At 50.2% G+C, this 26,508-nt stretch overlaps 1 protein-coding gene and 1 pseudogene across 8 annotated transcripts in view; both read left to right on the forward strand.

Annotated features, from left to right (window-relative positions):
* The first annotated feature begins 76 nt into the window (after positions 1–76).
* LOC110480645 (uncharacterized) lies at positions 77–24,988 on the forward strand. Of its 7 annotated transcripts, XR_014950859.1 has the most exons (5): positions 15,563–16,480; positions 17,172–17,357; positions 17,669–22,983; positions 23,459–23,493; positions 23,606–24,988. XR_014950859.1 is itself a non-coding variant. In XM_085564754.1 (4 exons), the coding sequence occupies exon 4, from the start codon at positions 17,696–17,698 to the stop codon at positions 18,686–18,688; it is 993 nt and encodes a 330-aa protein (XP_085420880.1). In that variant the 5' UTR covers positions 425–1,109; positions 16,287–16,480; positions 17,172–17,357; positions 17,669–17,695; the 3' UTR covers positions 18,689–24,988. The 7 variants fall into 7 exon arrangements, 5 of the variants coding, with proteins under 5 accessions (XP_085420882.1, XP_077645270.1, XP_085420880.1 ...); XM_085564754.1 differs by adding an exon at positions 425–1,109 and having other exon boundaries at positions 16,287–16,480; positions 17,669–24,988; XR_014950858.1 differs by having other exon boundaries at positions 17,669–23,493.
* Positions 96–26,508, forward strand: part of LOC110480643 (uncharacterized) — a 57,699-nt pseudogene continuing 31,286 nt past the window's right edge. The window contains exon 1 of the transcript XR_014950857.1: positions 96–192. The product of XR_014950857.1 is annotated as an uncharacterized LOC110480643 (transcript). The remainder of the gene's footprint in view (positions 193–26,508) is intronic.

A 26,508-nucleotide genomic window follows, 5' to 3' on the forward strand; every position in this document is an offset into this window, starting at 1 on the left:
CGTCAGTCGCGGTTGCGGCGCGCTGATTGGTGGGAGCGGGGCGCGGCGCGGCCCCGGCGGCGGGCTGAGGGCGGCCGTGGCCGCCCAGCGGCGCCATTGGCCGAGCGGCTGTGCGGGCCCGGCAGCGGCGGCAGCGGCCGGAGCGCGGTGAGGCGGCGGCGGCGGCGGAGCTCGGAGGCGGCCCCGGCGCAGGTGGGAGCCGCGCTGGGCTCTGCGGGGGCTCGGGGCTGGCTGCGGGCGGAGGGGGCGGCAGGGGGCTCCGGCGGCTCGCCGGTGCCGTGTCCGGCCCGTGCCGGCCCCGGGCCGAGGGCGCTGCGGGAGCGGCTGCCCGCGGTCTCCTTCCCGCCGGGGCCGGGCAGGAGCCGCTGCCGGAGCAGCGCTGGCTCGGCCCGGCTGCTGTGGGTAGGACAGAGGGGCTGCCCCGCGGCCGGGAGCGGGCGGGGAAATTCCCGTCGCCGGAGGTTCGTGTGCCCGGGGGAGAGCGAGGAGTCCTGTCAAAGTGACTTTATTGCCGAGCAGGGGCAGAGGCCGTGGGGCATTTGCCGTGCGCTCTCTGCCGTGCTTGTAGTCCGCAGCCTCCTTTTTATCCTCATTTTCCCGGCCGCATCTCCCTCTGCCTTTGCCCACCGGCTGAGTTCCTTGGAAGGTTCCGACTTCCCGATGCGCCTGGAGCCTGTCCTCGTTAATGTGCACCCTCCTTTTGTATAACAGCCGATATTCATGGCTCTGTTAAGTCTTTGTTCATCTCCTCGAAGTTCGGGAATGTAGCGGGACTTTGAGCAGCTGTCTAGGTCAATTTGGAACATTTAATTGAACTGATGGTTTCTCCCGTTACTTCCTTCTCTACAAGTGCCTGGCCCTACTTCCAGGCAGATTCACTCCTTGACTCTGTTTTGTCCTTCCCGGGTCCTCTTTGGTTTTGGGATTATTCTCGGTGCCCTCATTCCCTATCCTTTTGTAGGCGTTTGTGGATCACGAGGCCTGGCTGCCACCTGCATGCCCTGGCTCAGCTGCTGGATGAGCTGCACTGCCAAGGTGTCAGGTGCTTGCTAAAAAGATGAGAGTTGCTGCAGCACAGAAGAGGAGAAGCAACATTCGTTTAACCCATGGTATGCCAGTGCACCACAAAACCGCGTCCCATTCCCATCCTTTCCACGTTTGGGCCAGAACATGAGCTGCTTTCTTACTTCCTTTCTCATCTTTTTCTCCTCTTTTCCTTGGCCATCTCTTTGCCAACAGCAGTTTGAGTCATTTAGTTTTCCACAAACTCCTGCTTTTTCTGCTAACAGATAATCTGATCCCATATCCTGGTGAAATGTTGTGTTCCTCATTTCTGTGGCTTGGTCAGCAGGAAGGTCAGGAGCTGGAGCTGTCTGGTTGGTTCTTATTTGGAGGACAGCTTGTAATCTAATGATGCCATTGAAATGATAAATGGGTTCTGTGGCTCTTGATATGAGTTTCATAGGGTTCCCCGGGGCTGGTCTGTGGTGTTGTAGGATTTATTCTGGTAGCCGTTTGTGTTTTTTCCATTTTTGGCACTCCCTCAGGAGCCAGGGCTCCATCAATTGACCGATTTTCTCTAATGTAAACATCAAATACTTGTATTCCAACAGATTTTTCTGAACTTGTGGTAGCAAAAACCCCAATGCTCTAATCCACCCTATAAAACATAGACAGTGACAGCATATGTTGGAGTGGGCAGAGGGATGATCCCCCCCTTATTTTAGTGAAGTTTTCCCAACATTCTCCATTTGCTCTTTCCCTTTGCAGCTTCAGCCATTTCTGTTTCAGAGTCAGAGATCCTCACCACGGGCTCTGCCTTCAGCTGTGCAAATTCCATCTGTGGGAGATGGTGGAGTTTGGGGTGAGGGTGCAGAGGAAATCAGTCCAATTCCAGCCCCAGGCAAGAAACCCAGATACATTGTCCATGCTTTACCCCAGCACTGTTAATTTGCATTTCTTAAGCTCCTCTCCAGGCTGCTGGAGCAAAGCTTCTCTTCCAGAGCAGCCATTGGATGACTCATATGTGGCCACCCCAGAATCTGCTGCTTTTTTCTTTTTAAAGCATATTTTTAGACAAACTATTAAGTGTTAATGAATGCTCCAATTTATTAATTAAGGAAAATTTATTAAATGATCAAAGTATAAATTTAGAGAAAAAAAAACGAGAGCCACAATCCAGTCAAAAAGGGTCAGTGCAGAGCCTGGGTACCGGTGCTGGGTGGGACACAGGTCTGATCACTACAGCAGAGGGTCCCCTCTGTTTCACACCGACTGTCCTGCCAAGAGGTTTTTATACGATTTTTCCTGCCCGAGGCAGAGTCCCTTTTCTTCCTTTCAGGACTGCACATATTTCTGTGGAGTTCTTTCTCTGCAATGAGCTGAGGAGTGAGTCCGGGGAGTGATAAACATCCACCAGGTGTTCCCAGAATCCAGGAATCCAGTAATCCAGTATTGAGATGTATCTCACAGATGGCTCCAGCTATCTCAGTCTTAGATATTTATCATATATTCATCATCCTGGTGGATCACCTTGAGGAACACCCATCTCTGGGCTGACCACATTCATTCATTTGTAAATGAAGATCTCCTTCCTCTTGTCCAGGTGGTTTCAACACTGTGATGCAATCCCTGACACTGACTTGTGTGCTTAAAAATCTTTTTATAAGGGTATTTCTTACCAATACATACATAAAATATATATGACAATTTTTATCTGCATGAATTATCCCATATACACAAAACAATCCCTCCCCTTCTACATAAACATAGTAATTCCTGCTTTCTAAACTTTCTACATAATAACATGTAACTTTACTTCTACCCTTTACTACTATCCCATTTCCTAGTTCTTTATAAGAAGGAGAGAACCCTATTAGTTCCCTCAAGGCTTATTATCCCACTCTTGTCTTGGAATTCCCTGGTACAATTTGTAGACATCTTCTTCTCCCTGTATCTGCTCTTTGAATCTGCCCAAAGCATCTGCTGCCCTACTGTATAGATATTCCTCCCCCAATTTCATTATTTTTGATACCTGATTTGTTTTTCCCATAGCACATTCTGGGTCTGTGGGCATGGCAGCCACCTGCATACCCTGCACTACTGAGTGTATCGACCTGATAAAGCATGGTATCAGGCAGGGTAGGAATATGATCCCAGCTATTGAACACAATATAAAAAAATATTACCTTTTTCCACCATGCTCCATCAAACAGATGATCCCACCATGATGCTTGGAGTATGGAGTTCCATTTTTGTACTGGGACATGTGCTACCCTTTTAATTTCTGTCACAGGCCTCTGATGGTTTCTCCACAGTCATCAATCTCTATAGAGCATTATGATTCATTAAACTTTCCACAGACCCCTACTCCCTCTGCTAGTAAATAGTCCAGGGCTATTCTGTTTTGATACACGAAGGCCCTCATTTGGCAGTGTTGTTTAGACAACAGCTCAAGGGCATTTGAGGTGTGGTTAGAGACCATGTCTACCACTGCCCAAAATCTTATTAGTCGGTTTAACAGATAAATTGGGGTCCTATACCCCTAGCTTTCATCCTGGGCCCATGTTGCAGGACCATAATCCTCTATTATTCTTTCTGCTGGCCACTTCTCGCCCCAGGTCTGACCCCCACCAAAGATAGGGAATTTCTTTTTCAAATCCCTTCTTCTTCTGCTCAAAGTTTCGTATAAGGGGGCCCCTAGTGAGCTGTGTTCTGATTGAGGTAGGGTAAAGAAAACGTGTCTGATCAATTGAATAGTGCATGATCCTCTCCACCACTGAGGTAGTTTGTTGTATGCTTTCTTCCCACAAATCCAATATAAACCATTCAGGGGCTTTCCACCTGACTTTTGTGTTTTTGGGTTTACTCCAGAATCCTCTCAATTCATCTAAGGATTGGTAAGGGTTAGCTCCAGAGCCTTTGTTCCAGCAGTGTTTGATTTTTTTCTCTCCATTCACATTTAGTGCCTTTTTCCCAGCTCCAGTACCCTACTAGGTACCTGCTAGGTACTGGAGTACTCCAGTAGGGTTTTCTGGCTGCCAGATTCTGCTTTTGTTAAAGGAATTTCCTGTTGGAGTGGACAGACATGAAGTGTATCCCACCATTTCAGTGTGCTCCTTTCCCTCCCTGCTAATGCAAAATGTCCCAATTATAGCATTATCCCATTTCAGGAGTTGATCTAGAGCTAAGCGCTCACCTTTTCAAGGCCACTTCTCTGCAGACTTGAGCCCTCTGCAGATCCAGCAATTGGACAGCCCCAATTCTGTTGCAGTTTCTTGCATCAGATCCACAAATAGGTTTTGATCGGAGGCAGGGAAACTCCAACTGGTATATTGTTTTTTGAGCTGATCGTATTGCTCGCTTAGGGTTCTCAGCCTTTCTTGCTCCATCCTTCTTTTTCTCATCTCTGCCTCCTGTCTTTTTAGTTCCTGTGATACCTGTTTAATTTTGCTCTCCGGGTCCACTCCCTCTTTGTTCTTGAAAAGCAGAACATCCTGTCATATTGCAAACAAATGCGGTCATCCTAATCCTCTAAAAGGTCCAAGGCTCATTTTTGAGGGACGTCTTGGTCTCATATTTTAAGTTCTTCCCGACCCAGTATGTCTGTCCACCCATAACACACATTCCCAAGTGGTTATTGTCATAACACAATGGGTTAGCCTGAAAGTATGCTACAAACACTGACTCCATCCTTCCCCCAGTCCATACTGTGCAGTTACATTTATCACAGATTGGGACAGATATCTGTTCAACATTTCTTTTATGTACCTTGTGCTCTGACTGCCCATCCTTGGGGGTTGCTCTTTGTGAGTAACACCTTATTCTTTCTTTTAGCTTGAGTATCCCCTGCTGGGTGCCATTTATGGGACAGTGCCCACTTATCTTACCCTTGCCGCAGTTCCTTGGGGCTGGAGCTGTCGGAGCCTCCGATTCCCTGTGTGCTCTCCGGACAGTCTGTATGCAGAGCCCGCACCTGTCACCGGGGCCTCACACCTGTGTGCTGGGCCAGTTAGTGCAACGCGTGCTGGTCTTGAGGCACATTGCTGGACTCAGATTGATCAGGATCCCCACGATTATTATTCCTCTGCCTTTGCCTGTGCCCACTGGGTTGCCACCAGTGGTGAGGTAAACCATTTTCTCGGCAGCAAGAATAGTCTTCTGTGGTGTCATACCTGGACTGAGCTGCATACCTCCATTAAAAGATGCTCCACCTTGGTAGTTTAACTGTATCTGCACTGCAGGGTACTTTATTTAACCTCCGGCACTCAATAGTAATGATTTGAGATTTTGATCTCAATTTTCCCCTTAGCTCGTTTTGAAACAAATGAAAGCAGATCTCAGAGTCCGCTTTGATTATTCCTAGGCTTGTGGCAAGCTCTTGTTGCTGTTGAGGCAGGATGGGAATGAATAGACTTGACTCAGAAGGCTGCTGAGAGTAAAACTCCCATTTATTCAAAATACACAGCTCTTTTATACAGAGCTTCACAAGGATCAAATCTATTTGTTCTGAAGTGAAAACAACCCATAGCATTGGTGCAAAAGTGCTTGACGCACAGTGATAGAACTAACTATAAACAATGTGAAAAACAAGAGAAATAAAGCATTATTTACATTCTTTCCCAGCTTTTTGCCTGGCTAGAAACTCTCAGTTTCTTTCTTTGACTGAATCTGAGACCCACAGCTCTAAGATATGGTTAGTTCCCCTTCTAGGCATTTATCACGTAAACCCTTTGGCCAATATTCCCTTCTACAGTGTGTGACCCAAACCTTGTTACAATACTCACATTTGAAATATACAAATGGATAACATTCACAATGAGGTTCAGTGCACCTTATCAGATCCCTGTCAGTCATTTACTTGGCCACCACAAGGTTATCTTCAAATCCCCAGGAGGAGAGGTGACTTTTCATTCTGGCATCTCTTCCTGGTGCTCGACCTTCTTCACTCGGGATGCGTGTGTCCACCCCTTTTCTGCTGTTTGTATTGCTGTATCTGTGGTTAAGAGGACGAGAAAAGGGCTTTCCCAGTGAGGTGTCAGTGGGGCTTCTCACGTTTTTATGAGCACTTTGTCCCCAGGATGTACTTTATGTGTGGAAAAACCTAAAGGGGCACCTTGTGTTATTATTCCCTGCTTCTGCAATTCCTGCAGATTTTTACTTATGGCTATGAGATACGGCTGTGTCTGTCCATCTTCTATCCTCGGATGCCCCACTGGCATACCATGTTCATATGGCATCCCATACAGCATTTTGAAAGGTGACACTCCAGTCTCGGACTGAGGCATGGTCTGGATATTTAGCAAGGCTAAGGGGAGGCACTTTAACCAGGACATTTTTGTTTCCAAAATCAATTTTGCTAATTGAACCTTTAATGTTTGATTTATCCTTTCAACTTGTTCAGAGCTCTGAGGCTGCCATGGGGTGTGGTATTCCCACTGAATCCCCAGAGCGTTGGTTTGTTGTCTAATAATTTTTGAGGTGAAGTGTGTCTCCTGGTCCGCATCTATGTACTTTACTAACCCATATCAGGGTTTGATTTCTTCTAGTAGAAATTTTGATACTGTCTGAGCCATCACCTGAGAGCTCAGGTGGGCTTCTACCCAGTGGGTTAGTTTGTCCACTATTACCAATAAAAATTTATATCTCCCCACCTTAGACAGATCAGTAAAATCTACCTGAATCCTTTTGAAAGGTCTGTATGCCACTGGGTGACTTCCCAGTGTCACCTGCCGTGTTTTTGCCTGATTAATCTTTTGACAAATCATACACCCCTGCACCTCTTGTTTTACCAGTTCATAAATCCCCTTGCATCCGAAGAATCCAGGGAATTGCTCTGCCAGGGCCTGGAATCCCCAGTGTGTTTGTTGATGTAATCTCCTCAGGATGTTTCTGCTGCAGTGTTTAGACAACAGCTCCCTCCCATCTGGCAATTTCCACTTACCTCCTTCTAGCTGGCCTCCTATCTTCTTGTACCCCTCGATTTCCTTCAGGGAGGGGTGGGGAGGATATTCCTGTACCTCCCCTTCTTCGATTCCTGGGGTACTTACCTTCATTAGAGGCACACTTTTGGCCTCTTTGTCTGCTAAATTATTCCCTTGGGTCCTGAACTGCATTCCTGTCTGGTGCCCTTTCACGTGGACTATGGCAATTGCCTCTGGCCCCCTTATAACCTTTAAGATTTGCCTGATTATTTCTTCATGCACTAGCCTCTTTCCCTGAGTATTGAGTAACCCTTGTTCTTCCCAAATCTTTCCAAATATGTGTACCACCCCAAATGCATATTTTGAATCTGTAAAAATTGTTCCTTTTTTCCCTTCTAATTTCCACAGGGCCCTCAATACTGCGTGCAACTCACAAGCTTGTGCTGACCATCCGGGATTCAGGGGTCCTGATTCCACTACCTCCCCGGTTTTGCCATCAGGAAATATCCTGATTTCCTTTTCCCATCTATGACCCTTGCAGAACCATCCACAAACCATTTTTCACCTTCTTCTAATTCTTCTTCTTCTAAATCTGGCCTTATTTTGACTGCAGCTCCACCACTTCTGAGCAGTCATGGGAAGGCACTCCTGCGGCTTCCCCAGCCAGGAATCGCGCGTGATTTTGCACCGAGGTAGTTCACAATTCCAAATCCCAGGAGTGGATTAATACAGCCTCATATTGTAGGAGCCTGGCGTCAGTTGGCCACTTGTCAGCCTTTTGCTGCAGAATGCCCCGACGGTCACCTGCGACCAGGGACCTCAGATAATGGGAAGCTGGACAGGACAGAACACACATCCAACCAATATGATTAATGCAACGTTCTCCATTTATTCGAGAGAAGATGGCAGTTTTTATACACTTCTATATAATTTATAGTTTACAAAGCACTCTCATTGGCAAGCTAACATTGTTTACCTTTGTCTTAAAGTGGCCTAAACCTTACACTATAAACCTGTACTACTTCACACCCGGACAGCCCAGTGCTTCCCATCATACCTTAATACAATTTCTATCTGCGCCACAAGCTCTTAATTTCTAACTGTGTCAGAGGCTGGAAGGCCTCACAAGCCCCAAGTCTGTGGCCTAGACTGGGGGGTAGCTCAATTCTCACTCCAGACATAAATCATGCCCTCTCTCTCAGAAATTCTGTAACAGTCACCTTCTTAGCCTCCTCCACCAATACTGTCACTGCTACAATTGCTTGGTAAGATCTCTGCTTACAGGATCTAAAAGCTTTGATACATACCCCACCAGCTTCTTGGCCCCTGCCCAATCCTGCATTAAAACCCCATGGGCAGTGTGATTACTGATGTCCAGGAACAGCTGAAAAGGTTTCTTTACATCAGGGAGGCTCAACTGGAGCTGCTGCGAGGGTTTCTTTTAATTTCTTGAAACCCTCCTCATCCTGCTCTGTCTACTTTAGCTTGTCCGTGATAAGCTTTTCATAAAGAAATTTTTCCTTCTCACTATATCCCTCGATCCATTGCCTGCAGTATCCTGGAAGTCCCAGCAGCTGCCTGACCTCCTTTTTTGTTCATGGAGGGGGTAAAGTAATGATACCTGTTATCCTGTCCGGATCCAACTTCTTACCTTTTGTTAACCAATGCCCTAGGTACTTGACCTCAGGCTCTGTGAACTGTAATTTCAATTTGAGACCTTCAACCCTTTTTCCCCAAAGAAGTTTAATAGTGCTATGGTCCCACACATCCTCCTCCCTGAGTCCGGCTGCCAATAGGTCATCTACGTATTGTAGTATGTTTGTCCCTTTAACGGGCACAAACTCACTTAAGAGTTTTTCAAGGGCTTGTCCAAATAGGTTTGGTGAGTACAGAGAATAGATTTACCACCCTCAAATCTTGCACCAGCCTGTAACTACCATCTGCCTTCTGTACTGCCAAGATAGGAGTGTAATGTCTTGACATGCATGGTTCCAATGCGCCTTTCTTTATTAGATCTTCTATTACAGCCTTCAGTCCATTCCTGCCTTTCATGGGAATGCAGTACTGTTTAATCCTGATTGGATCCTCCGGTCTCTGGATCTCAGTGTGAATTGGCTCCATGTTTAACCTCCCCGCCTCTTTCTGAGTGGAGTGTTTAACCTCCCCGCCTCTTCCCAAATCACACTTTGGGATTTATCTCATTTTTGTCCTCAGCGGTTATTTTGTATAAACTTACTGTGAGCTGGGAGTCCTGTGCTATCAGGCTTATCCCCAGAGCTACCATTAGATCCACCACCCCCCAGCAAATTATAATCTGCTTCTTCTACCAGTACTATGTTCCCCAGACAAAACTTATTTTCTATTTCCACATTTGTTAAAACCGGAACCTGAAAGGGTTCCCCTTTAGCCCCAATGACCACCATTGAATCCTTGCTTTTAGTACATCCAGGTGGCAGTCGCTGAACTGTAGTTCTTTCTGCGCCTGAATTGACCAAAAACACCAATTCCTGTTTTTGAGGTCTAATTTTTAATTTTATCAAGGGCTCTCCAGGTGTTCTGGACCCCAAATTATAAAGCCCCTGACACCTCTAATCCTCCTGGAAGATCTGTTCATCCTTCTCTTCTTACATTCTCTCTTAAAGTGCCCTTTCTGTTTACAGTAAAAGCACTCAGGGCTGCTTACCTGTTTGTTTATGCTTTTCTTCTGAGAGGGGTTAGGTTTTCCCTGGGGCTGTTGTGTTTGTGCCAGCTTCCCGGGATTTTGTATCCACTCCTGTTTTTGCACTTCCCTTATTGCGCCACCAGTATCCTTGCCTGTGCTTTTTATTTTTCATCATTCCTTCTCATGTAAACCTTCTGTGTCTCCCTTAACAATTCTTGGAGGCTTTTCTCTTGACAAGTTTCTATTTTTCCTAGCTTTTTCCATATGTCCTCCCATGATTTAGCAACAAATTGTGTTTTAAACAGAATAGCCCCGACAGGTGAATTAGGGTCGGTATCCGAATACATTTGGAGGCTCTTTCTCAGCCTCTCCAGCCATTTGGTGGGTATTTCATCCCTCCCCTGGCATTCCCCCAATGCTTTACAAATGTTCTGTCCCTTTGGTACCATCCCCCAAATTCCCTGTATTACCATGTTCCTTAGCCCTATCATTTTAGACTGATCCTTCTCTGCCTGGGTGTTCTATGATGGCCTCTGTTCAGGCTTTCTCTCGTGCCACTCCCTCCCTTGGGATTCCTGTGTTCTCAATCATTTATTGCAGCCTGCCGTATCATGTCCCATTCCTCAGCGTTGAATAACGAGCTTAGAATGGCGCAGATGTCATCATATGAATAGATGGTGTTCCCCAAAAATTCATCCAGCCTCTCTGCCACCCCTAGAGGATTATCCATTAATTTCCGCATTTCCTTGCTGAAAGCTCTTACATCCCCCGTATTGATCGGCACATTTACGTACCCAATGACTCCGGGAGCGGTTGGTACTTCCCTTAGAGGGTAAAGACTGGGTCTGTCCCCTTCCTCCTCACTATCGTCATGGTTTTCTCTCCGTGTCTTGCACCGTGTTCTGCTAGCTGGAGGATAAGCAGTTTTCCCAGTGGGAGGTGTGTGCCCGGGATCGTCTGCCTGTTGTGGTGCAGGTGGGGCTGGGAGGGACCTGATGGGTCCAGCAGCACCGGAGCCGAGGGCTGTGTGTTACACGGCGGTGCCTGTGCCTGTGCAGGTTGAGGCGGGTGCCCCGCTGGTGCAGGCACAGGGGCCTGAGCCTGGGGAGGAGAATTCAGGTACAGGGGTGGAAGATTGTCCAAGGGCTCTGTCTTGGTTTGAAAAGGCAGAAGTCTGTGAAGGAAGGCAAAAGCCTCTTGTGAAATGGAAAAGGTAAACTCCCTCTCTCCGAATTACCACAATTTCAAAAAAAGCTCTTAGGTAAAGATATGGGAATGGGAATAACAGTTCCTTATTAGGAGAAAAACTAAATAAAAATGTAATTAGTACAAACAAAACTAGTGAGAGTCAGAAACCTGACACCTTGAGGAGTTAGGGTGTTGGTAGTAGTCTAGTTAAATGGTAGCTGTTTTTCCTGGAGTGGCAGATGAAATACTGCTGAAGTGGTGATCTCTAGAAGGGTGGAGTTTTCTTTGAAGGTCTGGTAGTAGTTGGGCTTGGTCTTCCTCTGTGAATCCAGCAGAGAAAAGAGCTGCTTTTCTGGGAATCCAGCTAATAGCTGCTCAGTATCCCAAAAAGTGCAGATTTTATGCAGGTAGGGGTGCTTGGCTCCTCCCCTCTGGGTGGAGCATCTCACAATGGGATGATGTAACTTTACCAGTCATGCAGTGAGTCATTCAATGGTCCAGTAACAGAAGATATCTCCCCAGAGGGAGACATTGTTCTTGGAAGAGATAAGAAAACTGCCCAACCTCCAACAGATGGCAATAGAATACATGCTTATCTTACAACCCAGGACAATTCTCATAGTGTAATCTTGTCTCTGAAACTGCAGGGAAGAAAAAAATTTCCAACAATATCTTTAGTGTTAGAGAATCAAGGCATTCCTTGGTTCTGGCAAAGATGTGCAACAGAAATAATTTCATTCACACATAGCCCAGCTGTGCAGAGAAAATTATCCCATAACATGTGAGTTTTACTAGATTTTGCCTAAATTTATACAGTCTGAACCAATCTAAATCCATTGGTTTAATGTTCATTGCTTCCAAGTTGTGTAGTTTTTAGTATTTGGTTTCCTACTGGACCCAGATTTCCTTGCCTCTGATGTTAATTGGGTTAGAACTCCTGGATTTTCTTCTCAGCCTTTTGCAGACCAGGTGCCTCTAACTCTGCCGGGGGCAGTGTCTGGGGTAGGTGTTGGTTGCTGTTTGCTGCTGGGGTTGATGTTTTGCTGCTGGTCGTTATCTTTGTGGGTATCTTTTGGGCCATTCCCAGTGTGTTGAGATGTTAAACTCATCTCCACTGAGTGGTGTAACATCCCTTAACAAAACCTTTAACATTTCTTTCCCCAAGGCCAAGGCAAAGCAAGCCTGAGTAGAGAAATCAAAGGTTAACAATGTTCAAGTCTATGAGCTGGTCTATTTTCCATGGATGCAGTGGCAGGCAGGGCAGTGTGTGAGTGTGAGTGAGAGCCAGAGTGGAATTGTCCCGGTGTCTCCCCAGCAGCTGTGGCAGTGCAGGCCCAGAGAGCACTGAAGCTGCAGCAGTGGCAGCAAGGGCTGGCCCCGGTGGCTGGAGCTGCCCAAGGAGGGTGGCCAGGCCGAGGATTTCAGCAGAGGAGGTGTGGGCAGGCCCAGGGCCTTGCCCCGCTGTGGAGCCCTGGCTGCTGCTGCGCTGCCTTCAGTGCAGGCTCAGGGGGGCCTCCCATCCTCCTGCTGCAGGCGGGAAGTGCAAATCTCCGGGGCTGCAGAGACCTGGAGCCCAGGCTGAGGGGTCCCCCCGTGTTCAGCTGTGCTGGCGGCTGTTTCTGGCCTCGGGGCCCCTTGGCATGGGCCACGCCACTTGGCCACCAGTGGTGCTGCTTTGCACTCCTTAGGCAGAGCCCATGTCCTGCTTGGATGTTGGCAACAGCAAAGTGCCAAGGCAGGCTCTGTGCCAGCCCAGCTTCCTGGGGGAGAGATTGCACCAGAGACAGGATTCTGGCCACAGACTGCTTTAAATGTGCATCCCTTATCTCCACCCTGCACTAGGTGGAGAATTCCCAGGGTAAGGAATTCCTGAAATCAATTCCATGGGAGATTGAATTGAATATCTGCCCTGGGTCTGGCTCTTCTTCTTGCCCAAGCAAATGGCAAAAGCCATACCCATGGCATCCTGGTTTTTATCCCCAGTTTCCAAAGGTGTTTCTTTCTTTCCCCATTCATTCTTTGTACCCAGCCTGAGCTGTGGGGGTGCCAGGGGTTCTGGAGGTCCCATTGTATTCCTAAAGCTGCCATAACCCCCTGGAGGATTTTTCCTGTAAAATGAGTTCTACTGTCTGATTCTATTGCTTCCACAATCCGTTCTCTTGGAATTATTTATTTTAGAAATACCTTAAGTGATCCAGTGGTTGCTGAAGAAGTAATAATTGATTTTGCCCCCCTGTTAGGTGAGATGGTGTCACCAGAAGATATTGAAGCCTTCCTGCTCAGGGCATTTCAGTGCCAGGCTCTTACAAGTACACACAGCTCTGTGGGTTTGTCCTGCGCTTTGTCTAATTCCCCTTCCTTCCTGTGAAAAACACCATTCACTTTTGTTAAAATTTTAAACATTTAATAGTAATGAAAATAGTCATAAAAATTGGGACAATAAGAGACAATGAAAGTAAACAATTATGGAGTCCGGGAGCCTGGCACTCCACCAAATAGCGTACCTTGCTTATAAAGGATTACCCCATAAAAGCAATGGCCTATTGCATATTCATATATCTCATATTGATTCAAACATTCCTTTAAAACCAGGGTGTTTCTGCTTAATTTTACATTTCCCCCCCATGTTGTAAATCAGCCTTCTTGGTTCCTGGAAGTCTGAGCTTTTCTGGAAAGGAGGCAATGATTCTTGTCTGGGGTTCCAATTGTCTGTTGCTGTGATCTCTATCTAGCGTCAATAATGTAAAGAATTTCTTGATTATCTTTTCCATTCTTTGAGCTATTTAAAAAAAGTATCTTATGTCACATAGTTTCTATTTTAATCTCATGCTATAGGCTAAAAACTGTATGTAGCACACTACTTAAAAGAGATTAATACAGCACTACTTAAAAGAGATTACTAGAGCATAACTTTCCAACATAACACATATAGTATTCATTTTAATATTTGCAATGAGCCAATCATATAATATGCATTTTTCATTCTTCCCTCCCTTGGAATAGGGTGTTGCTTCTAGACAACACTTGTCCTGGTTGCTTCAAAGTACTTTGAAGAGGCTCCATATCTAATTTTCCCCATTTCCCTGAGGCTACCCATACTTCTGGGTTCACTTCAGCATAGGCCTTGCCAGACATATGACACAAAGGTACAACAGAACTAGCCTCTGTGTTAGCTTTTATAATGTTAATTTGCATTCCCAGTTTAGCGATCAAATCCCTTCCCTGTAAACTATAGTCACAATTAGGAGCAAGTAAAAATTCTTGCATTTCAAACCCTTTCCCACATATGCTAGAAGTGGTTGAATAAAGCCACTCCTCTTTCCTACTGCTCCCCTGAATACTCAAAGACATTTTTAGCAGTTGTCCCGCTTATGTGTAAGATTCAGAGTGGAGGGAGAGGCCCCTGTGTCCATCAGGAGAGGCCTCTCGATGCAGACCCAGCCTGAATGTTCTCCAGGGCTCCAGTGTGGTGGGTCCCCGGTGGGATGGGAGCTCTGACACCCCTGACAATCCATGTCCACCCAGGGGTGCCATTTGTCATTATCTGTGGTATTGATGATTCTGAGATTGTAGAAAGTCTCTGTCTGTCAGCCCCGCTGCCAAAGAAGAAGCGATAATTCGTCTGTGCTGGTTTCAAGGTTGTTTATTCTGTTTATTTCTAACATGTTCTGCTGCCCTGATGCAGGTATGTCCTGCAGGGCAGTGTGTGGGGCTTTGACCTCAGTTGGATGTTACAAACATTATATACCAGAAACTCCCTGTGCTGTATTTACAATAATGTGCCAATATCTGTCACCTACGTTGAACAGTGTGTGCCCAGCCTGAACCAACAGAAAAATGCCAACACTACAGTGAAACGTGGAGGGCATGAAGAAGGAGAAAAAGGACAAGGCACACCCAATTTCCTCCACCTTGTCCCCTTTGGACCCCTAATCTAGAATCCTAAAATTTTACTTCTGCAACCGTGCCATACTTAATTACTACTTATATCAAACATTCAGAGCTCGTAATTCATCCTGTAAGATTGAAAACTGTTTTCCATGGACAGAGATCAGCGACAGTGTCTCTTGGGGCTCTGTACAGAGGGGTTCCTGACCCCCTGCCAGAGTCCCAGGATTTCAGGGCAGTGAGAGGGAAGCTCTAGATTACCACAGACTTGCTCCTGCTGAGGGTGCTGCTGTCTGTGCTTGCAGTGTCCTTGTGGGCTGCAGCTGGAGCCCTGACTCCTTCCCAGGGGCTGTTTGGGTGGGCTCTGCCCTGGCCAGGAGGGCAATGCCTCTGTAAGGTGCTTGTGGCGAACCCCATCATGCCCTGGATGCTGGGGCCCCCTTGGGCCCTGGGGTTGATCCCTCAGGGGCTGTGGGAACTCTGCCATGGCATTTGCCTTCAGCTTGGCCTTTTGCTCATCCCTTCTTGCCTTCAGCTGCTGTGCCTTTGTGCCCAAGTGCTGCAGGGCCTTCTTGTGCCACTCCTGCAGCCCCGGTCACTGCCTGTGGGTGCTCATCCTCTGAGAGCTGCTGAGCTTTCTGCAAAACCTTTCCTTTCTGCAGGGACCCAGACCAAATCCTGAACAGAAAATCCTGATGCTTCCATGTGCACTCTGCATTTCCCAGCTGTTCCTTTGTTTTCCCCCTTGTGCTCAGGGTCCCTGCCCAGCCCGTGTGGCAGAGCCGGTGCCTGTCCTGCCGCAGTGTCCAAAGGCGGCCCCCCCGGCGGGCAGGGCCGGCAGCTCCCTGGGGCCGGGCAGCGGCCGGGGCGTCCCGCAGCCTCCTGGGGGCCGGGGGCCACTGCCGGCCCTGCCCGGGGCTGGTGGGGTCAGGCAGCGCCCGGCGCTGAGCCCCGGCTGCCCCACAGCCCCGGCCCGGCCCCGCAGCTCCCCACAGGCCCCAGCCCGTGCTCCCGGTGCCGCACCTCTGTGCCCGGTGCTGCCGCTGCCACCGCAGAGAAACCCCTGGCATCCTGACCTCCTGCTTTTCCTCTCCTGGAAACTGGGGATGGAAAGGATCTGGATCAGCTGGCAAGTTCTGAGGAAAAGACCCTGTTGAAAAACATCTCAGTCCATTGTATTTTTCTCTTCCTCCTCTTTTCCATCATCCTTTTTCTTACCACATGGATTCTTCCTGCTGCTTCTTGCCTGAACCATATTGCTGCACACTCCCCTACACCCGATTCCTTCCCAGCACACCAACACCATCCATCCCCTGTTGTCCAAATGCCTTTTCCACTTCCCTTGTTGCCTCCCTGGGTGTCCATGTCCTTAATTACCTCTGGGGGAATGTGCAAACTACCTCAACATTCTCCCAAGGGACCCTTCAGAGACATTTTGGGATCATCATCCCTTTGGCCAGGACCCCTCCCTGGCTTTCCCTTTTCTCCCCTCCATGGGTGCCCTGCCATGTTCACTCCCTGAAGATCCCAGGGCACTCACTGATGAGATTTTCAGTGCTCTCTCCCTGCTGACTCTTCCCAGACCCCCCTGATGTGTCACTCATCTGTCTCCTGGTCACTCCCAGGTCCCCAATCAATCCCCGATGCTGCCGCCAGCCAAGGGAGCCGATCAGCCAAAGTGGGTGAGGCACCTTCAGCTGCACTCCCTGCCCACTGCCCCAGATGGTGGAAGGAATTCGGGATGAGCCCCAGGGTGTGTGGAAAAATTGACATCACCAGAGGATTCTGTCCACAAAGCAGACAGAGGAGTCCTGTAAAAGTAATTTCATTCCTGAAACTGGGAGAGGCCATGGGACATTCCCCTTGGGATCTCTCAAATTGTTGGAGGACACAGCCTCCTTTTCATCCTAATTCTCCTGGCCACATCTCCCTCTGCTTTCCCCATTGGCTGAAGCACTTGAGCACTACAGACTTCCCAATCCACCTACTACATACCCACCTTAATATGCTCCCCACTTTTGTATAGGAAACGATATTCATGGCTCTGTTAAGTCTTTGTTGTTCTTCTGGAAGGTCATGAATAGAGCAGGACCTTGGCTGAGCAGCAGTCTGTGTCATCAACTGTTAACATTTTCTGAAACCGATGGCTTCTACTGTCACTTCCTTATGTACAGGTCCCTGGCCCTCAGAGCATTCCTCACCTGTGGCCCCCCTCAGCCCCATAGCCCCCCGCGAGGGGAATTTGGGGAGGTGGGAGTGGGGCAGCGCCAAGGCCGGGCCCCCCCGCACTGTCCTGGCGGGAGCGGCTGCAGTGGGGACCGAGTGCGGGTGGGAGCGGCCGAGAGCCCAGCGCTGCCCCAGCCCGACCTGCCCCAGCTCCATCCCTGCCCTGCGCTGGGATGCTGTGGGTGTGGGGGGAAGAGGGAGCCGGCAGTGGGTGCTGGGCCTGGGGGAAGGAGGAGAAGGGAAGGAGAAGCAGGCTTGAGGAACTAAATGGTCAAATGATGCAGGTGGCAGGAGAAGGTGGGATTGTGCAGGAGAAGGAAGAATAGCAGGAAGAAGAGAATTGTGAGAAAGAGGAGAGACACAGGAGGAGGAGGAGGAGCAGAAAGAGGAAGCAACAGAAGGTTCCACCCCTCTCTGTGTCTGCAGCCTTCCCCCAGCCCCAGGAGCGCTGCTCCCCCCACATGCAGCAGGTGACTGTGGAGGGGGATTCACGATTTTCACGGGGTGAATCTTGGTGTTTCTGAGCTTTCTTGGGCTAAATGTTGGTGCTTTGGTTTTATGTGGCAGCTGAATATTTATGTTTTGGAGGAGGTTTTTGCTGAGCTGTGATGTTTGGGGAGTTTTTGATGTGTGTCTTGAAGTTTGTGGGATGTTTGGGCTGAATCTTGGTGTTATGGAGGTTCTTACAGACACGAGATTCCCAGTGACTTCCAGGGATGAACTTGGGCAAGGAGGAACACCCAATCCAAGGTGCTCTCCTCTTGTTTTTTCCCCAAACCAGGACTTGTCATTCCTGGGGCGTGGCTAGATGGAGGGGAAGGAAAAGCCCCAGAGATGCTGCAGGAGGAGGAGCTGCAAACCCAGCCCAGGGAGCTGCGGGGAGGAAAGAGCCCCCCTGAGCCAGGAAGGCGGGCGGAGATCCAGGTGGAGCTCGGAGCTGGTGGAGAAGCCTCATGGCAGGGAGAAGCCCCACAAGTGCTTGGAATGTTGGAAGGGTTTCAGCTGGAGTTCCCACCTGATCCGGCACCAGCGGATCCACACTGGGGAACGGCCCTACGAGTGTAGGAAGTGTGGGAAAAGCTTCAGAGACAGCTCAGCCATGATCCAGCACCAGGTGATCCACACCGGGGAGAGGCCCTATGAGTGCTTGGAATGTGGGAAGAGCTTTGGGCGGAGCTCAGACCTGAGAACACACCAGCGCATCCACACTGGGGAGAGGCCCTATGAGTGTGGGAGGTGTGGGAAGAGGTTTCAGACCAGCTCTGATCTCCTCATACACGAGCGGATTCACACAGAGGAGAGGCCCTACCGCTGCCCCGACTGCGGGAAGGGCTTCAAGCACAACTCCAGCCTCACCGTGCACCAGTGCATCCACACTGGGGAGAGGCCCTACGAGTGTCCCCAGTGTGGGAAGGGTTTCAAAGACAGGTCTGGCCTGATGGTGCACCAGGTGATCCACACTGGGGAACGGCCCTATGAGTGCTTGGAATGTGGGAAGAGCTTTGGATGGAGCTCAGACCTGGGAAAACACCAGCGGATCCACACTGGGAAGAGGCCCTACAAGTGTCCCCAGTGTGGGAAGAGGTTTCAGACCAGCTCCGATGTCCTCAAGCATGAACGGATTTACACAGAGGAGAGGCCCTACCGCTGCCCCGACTGCGGGAAGGGCTTCAAGCACAACTCCCACCTCACGGTGCACCGGCACATCCACACCGGGGAGAGGCCCTATGAGTGTGGGGAGTGTGGGAAGAGCTTCTCCAGGAGCTCTCACTTGACCCAGCACCAACGGAGGCACCAGTAGGGGAAGCCCTGTGAGTGCCCTGAGTGAGGGAAGAAGCTTGGAGTGAGGGAAGAGAATGAGGGAAGAGCTTGGTGTGAGGGAAGAGAGTGAGGGAGGAGCTTGTAGTGAGGGAAGAGAGTGAGGGAAGAGCTTGGTGCACTGCTCCAGCTCCATCCCCCATGGGAGGATCAGGGCTGGATGATCCCCAGTGACCCCCGTTGGGCAGAGCCCTGCTGATCATGGTCCTGGTGATCCCTGTTGGGTGTGGGGAAGGTTTTGGCTTCTTCTCCCTGTGCTGATGTGATTTCGGGGGATTTCCATGGACGAGGGATGGGAGGTGACCTGGGGGTCCTGGCTCACTGTGTTGGGGCTCATGGTTCGGGGGGGGGGTCCCAGTGCTTTTTGGGGCTCGGTGAAGGGGGGAACCAGTGAATGGGGGGGTCCAGGTAAATTGTGGGGGTACTCTGGTGATAATGAGGGTCTTGTCTGATAATGGGGGGGACAGGACTGAGCCCCAAGGGGCATCTGATGCCCTGTGCGGGGCATCCCCCTGTGATCCCCCAGTGCTTTGGGCCCCTCTGGTCCCTCCCAGTCCCCATGCTGTTCCTGGGGGTCCCGCGGCTCTGGAGGGTCAAAGGGGAGGGGATGGAACCTCTGTGATGGGTGGGGGGCACAAAAGGGGGTCCGGGCCCAGCGCTTGGGGGGGTCGGAGCACGAGGGGGGCCCGGTCCCTGTCCCGGTGCACGGGGGTTTTGCTGCCGGGGGGTCCCGGTGCCCGGGGGGTTCCCAGGGTTCAAGGGGGGTCCAGTCCCTATCCCGGTGCTTGGTGAGGGGGGGGCAGTACCCGGGGGGCTCCCACTGCTCGGTAATTGGGGGGTGTCGGAATCCAGGACATCCCTCTGGCTGCCAGGATGGCTCGAGACCCTGGCAGGCGGCTTGGAGACCTTGGCACGGTGTCAAGAACAACAGTGGCTTTGGTTTTAGCCCCTGGAGAAAATTGCCAACTTTTTATGAGGAATTACAAGGCACAAGGGTTTGAGTAGCATGGTAGGTGAATTAATACAAGGTGGAAAAGTAGCATTTTGGGGTTTTAAAATAAGGTGTTCAAGGGAACAGGATGGAGGGATTTGGGTGTGTCCTGACCTTCTTGCCCCCCATGTCTTGCTGAGATAGTGACACTTTTCTATTGGTTGAAGGTAGAGACACACTGTCCAACATAAATGATAGATATTGGCACGTTATTGTAAACACAGTACAGGTAGTTTTTAGTGTAAAAGGTAAACAGTGCCCTGAGGGCAGGTAGGCTGCCACAGACCGAGCTGCCAGACGGAGCTCAGCAGAGCAGACAAAGCGTGTTAGAGACAAGGGAAAATAAACGGCCCTGAGAAGCAAAGCTCCACATCTCGACTCCTTCTCTGCCTGCGTGGGCTGGGAGAAAAGGACTTTTCACAATCTCGGGGTCATCTCGACCACCAGAAAACCAAGAGAATTTTACAATAGGTTCATGCATATTCATTCTGCTGATTTCACATTACACTTACAGCTAGTTACACTTGAACTTGGTTTGTGTTGAAAAATACTGAATCAACTCTTGGGTCACTCTGTACTGTTTGTTTCAAGGTCTGAGGAGTCTTTCTTATCTCTTTAGCTTGGAAATTTGCATTCTTTCTCCTTAGTTGGGATAGTTTTGCTAGTGCTGCAGTTACTAGGCTAATCAGTATATTATACTTATGTTAGCAAGCTCAAAGTGGCACATTTCACCTAAATCCAAATGGATTTTTACCTTGTTAAATTTTCACTGTCTCAGTGTTGATGTCCCCAAGTGTCCCCAGCAGGTGACGCGTGGCCAGGCGGGCACTGGCCTCCCACAGCTGCTCAGCCTCGGCCACTGTGGCCACCAAGGCCGCACGGAAATCAGGGGACACCTCCGTTGTCCCCTCCAGGGCAGCCTCGATGTCCCCGAGCCGGCGCTGCAGCTCCCGGGGGAACGCGGTGGCTTCGTCACACGCGGCCACCAAGTCCCCCAGCAGCCCCAGGTGCAGCTCCAGCCGCTGTCCCCTCCTGGTGGCTGCATCCCTGCAGGCGTCGCGGAGCTTGGTGGCCCCCTTGGCCACCCGGGCCCAGCTGTCCATGAGCCTGTCCAGCACACGCCTGGCGCTGGCCAGGGCTCTCACACAGGCCCAGGTGGTCCCTGGGGTGTCCCCGAGGTGGGCCAGGGTCCAGACCAGGGAGGGGACAGGGTGGTGGCACAGGTAGGGGACACGGTAGTGGCGCAGGGCGTTCTGGAGGTGAAAGATCAAGGTCCCCACAGCCACCCGCAGGAACTCTGGGGACACGGCCAGCAGCACGTCCCTGTGCGGCCTGGCCACGGTGACCGTCAGTTCTCTCAGGGTGGCCACCATTGCCTCCAGCTGCTGAGGGGGTACAGGGGAGGTGTCAGGAGCCTGGTGGCACTTGTGGCCTCCTGCGGTGGCCCCTGTGCCCTCCTGGGGTCCCGTTTGTCCCCTCCCTGGAGGGCTCTGCTGTCCCCTCTGTCCCTTTGTCACCCCCTCATCCCCCACTGTCCCTCCCTTCCACCCTCAGTCCCTGTTCTGGAAGATGAAATGGGAAAGCCTTATAAATATGATTGCCTGGCAAAGGATTTGGAAAATACAGAGACTGAGAGCGAGAAGGAGCTTTGAGATGCCGGACCTTGGTTGCTGAGTAACGAGATAACAGTAGTGTGCCCAGTGGAAGGCAACCCCCCTTTTTCACCTACAGACAGATCCAAGGGTCAGTCAGAATATTCTGTCTCATCCCTCAAAAATGAATAGTTTATCCCACATCTGTAACCCTCCCCTGAAGTATCATGTGTCTGTAATCTCTTTGGTCCAAAGTCTTACTCCACACCCACTCTGGAGCCCCCTTGATAAGGCGTACCCGGGAGACCAGGGGCCCTTCTTCTGCCCTTCTGCCCTCCCCTTCTCTCTTGGAGCCTCTTTTGGAACTCTCTCTCGCTATCTCTCCCTGCCCCCACTCCTTGGGGCGTGCTCCGAGCTGTGGCTGGCAGCTCTCAGCAGGGCCCCACAATAAACCTAAGACCTGACTTCAGAGATCTCTCGTCCCCATCCGTCCCAGCTGTCCAGGAGTCCAACGCTCTCTACACCAGCCCAGCCAGGACCCCCTGAAACCTGCCCCGATCCCTTCCCGGCCTCCCCAGGACCCACCAAAGCCCCTCCTGTCCCTCTCAGAATCCCACAACCCCCTTCCAGTTGCCCCCCACTGCCCCAGGACCACCAAACCATCTCCCAGTCCCTTCCCAGCCCCACCAGGACTCACCCAGAGTCCTCCCAGTCTCTTCCCAGCACAACCAACCTCATCCCAACCTCTGCTTTTCCATCCCCAATCTCCTTCCAGCTCCTCCAGGCTCTCTCCGATTCCTCCCAGTCACACCCAGCACCCCCAAACTTCCTCCCAGTGCCCATCAGGACCCCTGGAACCCCATCCCACCCTCCCCAGTATCCTTCAAACCCCTTCTCAGCCCTTCCAGACCCCAAAGCCCCTCTTCCAGTTTAAACCAGGCTCTTTCCAACTCCCTCCCAGTTAGTCCCAGCACACCCCAATCCCCCTCCCAGTCCCCCCAGCGCCTCCCCCCTGTCCCTGGTGCTGTGGGGACCGGGCTGTGCCCCAGTGCTGGCTCAGGGATGCTCCAGGCTGACGTGCTCCACCTGGCAGCTGCAGGTGACCCCGCCCTGGGAGTGGGGGGGTTTCCAGCAGCACGAGGAGCTAGTGGGTCCAGTCCCCACTGGGGACCACGTCAGTGGCCACCACATGTCCCAAGAGTTCCTGCTGGCCCTGGAACCACCTCAGCTGGATGTGTGCAGGGTAGAAATCCATCATGGGGCAGAGCAGGTGGCCAGGGTTGTGCTGGGAGCTTGAGGGGCCCAGCAAGATTGACACAGTGGGATGGGCCCTGGGAGAGTTTGGGAACACACTGGGGTCAGCTGGGGGGAACTGGGAGAGATGGAAGTGGGCTGGTGTGGCATTGAGAGGGACCGGGAATGAAATTGGATAGGGTGGGGGGAGAGGGGAAGAGAGGGGAGGTCTGGGATTGGACTGAAAAGGATTTTGAATGGACTGGGAGGGTGTTGCTGTTGAGGCAGGATGGGAATGAGAAGACTGACTCAGAAGGCTGTGAGAGTAAAACTCCGATTTATTCAAAATACCCTGCTCTTTTATACAGAGCTCCGTGAGGACCAACTCCATTGGTCCTGAAAACAACCACACCATTGGTGCAGAGTGCTTGATGCACAGTGATAGAACTTAACTTTAACAATGTGAGTAACAAGAGAGATAAAAAATTATTTATATTCTTTTCCAACTCTTTCCCAGGCTTCTGCCTGGCTAGAAACTCTTAGTTTCTCTCTTTGAGTGAATCTGAGATCCACATGAGGGCACTGGGAGAGAGGGTGGAGGTCTGGGAGTGGAGTTAGAGGGACTGGAACAGACTCAGAATGGAATGGCTGTGGACTGAGAGGAATTGGGAGAGACTCTGGGGACCCTGCGATGGGCTATGAGGACTCTGGGAGAGACCGGGATGGACTGGGAGAGCCACCGGAGTCCCTTGGGGTGAGGGGGCAGCAGGCACAAGGAGGGCTGGGGGCTCTGGGGCGATTCCCAGGTCTCGGGGGTCTGGCAGTCAAGGTGACCCCAAGAATGGAAAAGTCCTTGCTTCCCAGGCGCACAGCCAAAGAAGAAGCTGGAATGCGTAGGGTCGGCTTCTCAAGGCTGTTTATTTTCTTTTCTCTGTAGCATGCTTTCTCAAGGAGCTGCGCTCTGTCTAGCAGGTCAGTCTGTGGCAGACTGCCACCCCCTTGGGCTGGTGTTACATTTTACACTAAAAACTGCCTGTACGATGTTTGCATTAACATGCCAATATCTGTCATTAATGTTGGACAGTGTGTCTCTACCTTCAACCAATAGAAAAGTGTCACCATCACAGCAAGACCCTCACCGGGCACCGGGATCCCGTGGGATCCACCGGGATCCCCTCGTGCACCGAACCCCCTGATCACCGGGCCCGGACCCCCCTTTGTGCCCCCCAACCATCACGGGGGTTCCGCCCCCTCCCCTTTGACCCCCCAGAGCCGCGGGACCCCCGGGAACAGCGCCGGGACCGGGGGGCCCAGGGATGTGAGAATTGGATTCGTAAAGGATTCCCAAATCCTGGCAGAAAGCTCACACTGCCTTGGACTTGTCCATGCAAACTCTGAGATTTTATTGTGCCAGCGAGCAGCTGCAAGGAATTATCAACAATCAATATCAGTATGAGCACCTGAGCAAAATGCGGGGGGGTCAATAGGAACCTGCAAAAGGCAATAGAGAAATGCAAAAGCCAGTAGAGAAATGCAAAAAGCCAACAGAGAAATGCAAAAAGCCAATAGAGAATTGCAAAAGCATTCACAGTTTTAGAAATGAGAAGCTTGGCTCAGCCAATATATCAAGCAGCAATTCAATTTATTAATTTTTTAATTAATATTGTACGGTATGAGCAAAGACAGCCTGGGTACAGTGGTGGGGGTTTCCCCCCACAACTGCACACTGATTACTGAGCTTGCTGGTATTTATTGATCATATTCATGCATATTCTCATAAGCTCTTCTCAGCAGTTTCTATTTCCAATTTTTGACGTCAATTCTTTACTTCAAGATTGTAAATCTATGATGGTTATGTTTAGTTCCTGTGAAAATGCATATTTTATGATTGGCTTTTCGTAAATATTACAATTAATATTTTATGTGTAATATTAGAAAGTTATGCTGTATTAATTCTCTTAAGTAGTGTGTTAAATATATTTTTAGGTTATAACACAATGTTAAAATCAAAACTATGCTATGTAAGATACTTTTTAACCAGCTTAAGAAAGAGATGAGATAATAAAGAAATTCTTCACGCAGAGAAAACAGTGACAGGGCACATAAAGAATTACAGCCCCCTTATCAGAAAAAACAAACATTCTTCCACCTTCTCTCCTTCATGGAACCACCAGGATTAAGGGGAAGAAGTTGACAAAAACCAGAAAAGTTCTTAATTTGCAAGGAATTTATGCATCATGTATGAGATCTATGAATATGCAACAGGCTATTGCTTTTAAGGGTTATTCCTTTGTTCAAGGCATGTTTATGGCAGCTTAGTGTCCAAAAACATCTAGATGTCTGCAATTCCATGCTTTTTTATTGTATTGTAATTGCCCTAACTCTAAATTTTTATTACTCTAATTATAATAATATTTTTAGAACCATTTTATTATTATTATTAAACTTCTAAAATTTTAAAAACCAAGTGATTGGCGTTTGTCACAGTTCCTTTCCAATTTCTATACTCTATTGGGATCTGTTCCAGGTTTCAATATCCCAGGATGTGTGTCCCAGATGGTGGGGTCCATCTTCCTGATGTGGGGTCCAGCTTCTATTTCCTAGGACCATTAATCTGACAGTGATGCCCAGCTTCCCTTTTCAAAATCATTAATCAGTGACATTGATGTCCATCTTCCTCTTCCAGATTTTCACCATTCTGTTAGGAGCTTGGGATAGGTTCACTTCCCTCTTTTGTTTGAATCCTTTATATAATCTAAAGCTACAGTTTAAAATCCTTAACACAAAGCAACATTCTAAAGTTATAAATCAAATACTCTTCTTACAAAACAGTTTAGGCTTATAATTGTTAATTGCAAACAAAAGATTGGTTCAAAAGCCTTCTTCCATGCTTTCCTCTGTTCTTTATTAGAATTCATTTTTATAACTGGCCCATGGCCGTGTTCCACACATTTCACAATTACAATTCCACAGGTTACCTTGATTTACCTGACATGAAACACAACTTTGTATTTCACATTCTGCCTTTTCCCTTCTCCCTGTCTCTTCCTCTCCTTGTCCTTCCCGCCCCAGGCACTGATCTGCAGACAGAGACCAGGGAGAACAAATCCCTGCCACAGAACCTCGTGGAAGAGACCATTTGGAACGTCTCCACGGCGCAGGAATCCAACGGGGAGGAAAAGACCCAGAGATCTCAAACGAGGAGGGGCTGCAAACCCAGCCCGGGGAGTTGTGAGGAGGGAAAACCCTCCCTGTGCGGAGAAGGGTGTGGGGAATGTGAGAAGAGCTTCAGGCAGAGCTCAGCCTATTCCTGGTGCCTCCAAAGATAGCAGTGTTGGATGCAGAGATCCATGGGGCCGCAGAGATCCCCCTGCGGATCCATGGGGATGCAGAGATCCCCTGCAGCTCCTGGAGGAGCCGGGCTGGAGCTCGGCGATGCCTGAGAAGAGGCTCTGAGCCCGCGGGCAGAGGGGCCCCGCTGGAGCAGCCTGTCCTGGCAGGACTGAGCCCGTGGCACAGTGACCCACGCTGCAGCACTCGGAGGGGGCTGTGCCCCAGGGGATGGACTCCGCTCCGAGAAGTTCCTGGAGAAGTCTCGGCCGGGAGAGAGTGCAGGGTGCAGCAGGGAACGACTCCTGTCCCTGAGCAGAGGGAGAAGCCCCGGGGGATGAGCTGAGCATGGCCCCATTCCCTGTCTCCTGCCCTGCCGGGGGAGGAGGTGCAGCTGGGAGCAGGGAGGCGTGGGGAAAGCTGCATTTAAGGGTCTGCACTGACTTCTCCTTCTCCTGCTCCGAGTCTTTGGAGTTGTCTGCCAGAAATCTCTCCCCTGCCCCACTCACCCACAGGGCTTCGGGCAGGTTTCCCTTTTCGGGGGAAATCAAAGCGAAGCTCTGATGCGCTAACGAGGGGCAGGAGAAGTGAGGCTCCTGGGCTTCCCGCAGAGGCGGAGGCACGGGAGGCGCAGGGCCGGGAAAGCCGTGGCGGGAG

This window comes from Lonchura striata, chromosome 34 (genome assembly GCF_050655825.1).
Source record: "Lonchura striata isolate lonStrDom1 chromosome 34, ASM5065582v1, whole genome shotgun sequence".
Lineage (NCBI taxonomy): Eukaryota > Metazoa > Chordata > Aves > Passeriformes > Estrildidae > Lonchura > Lonchura striata.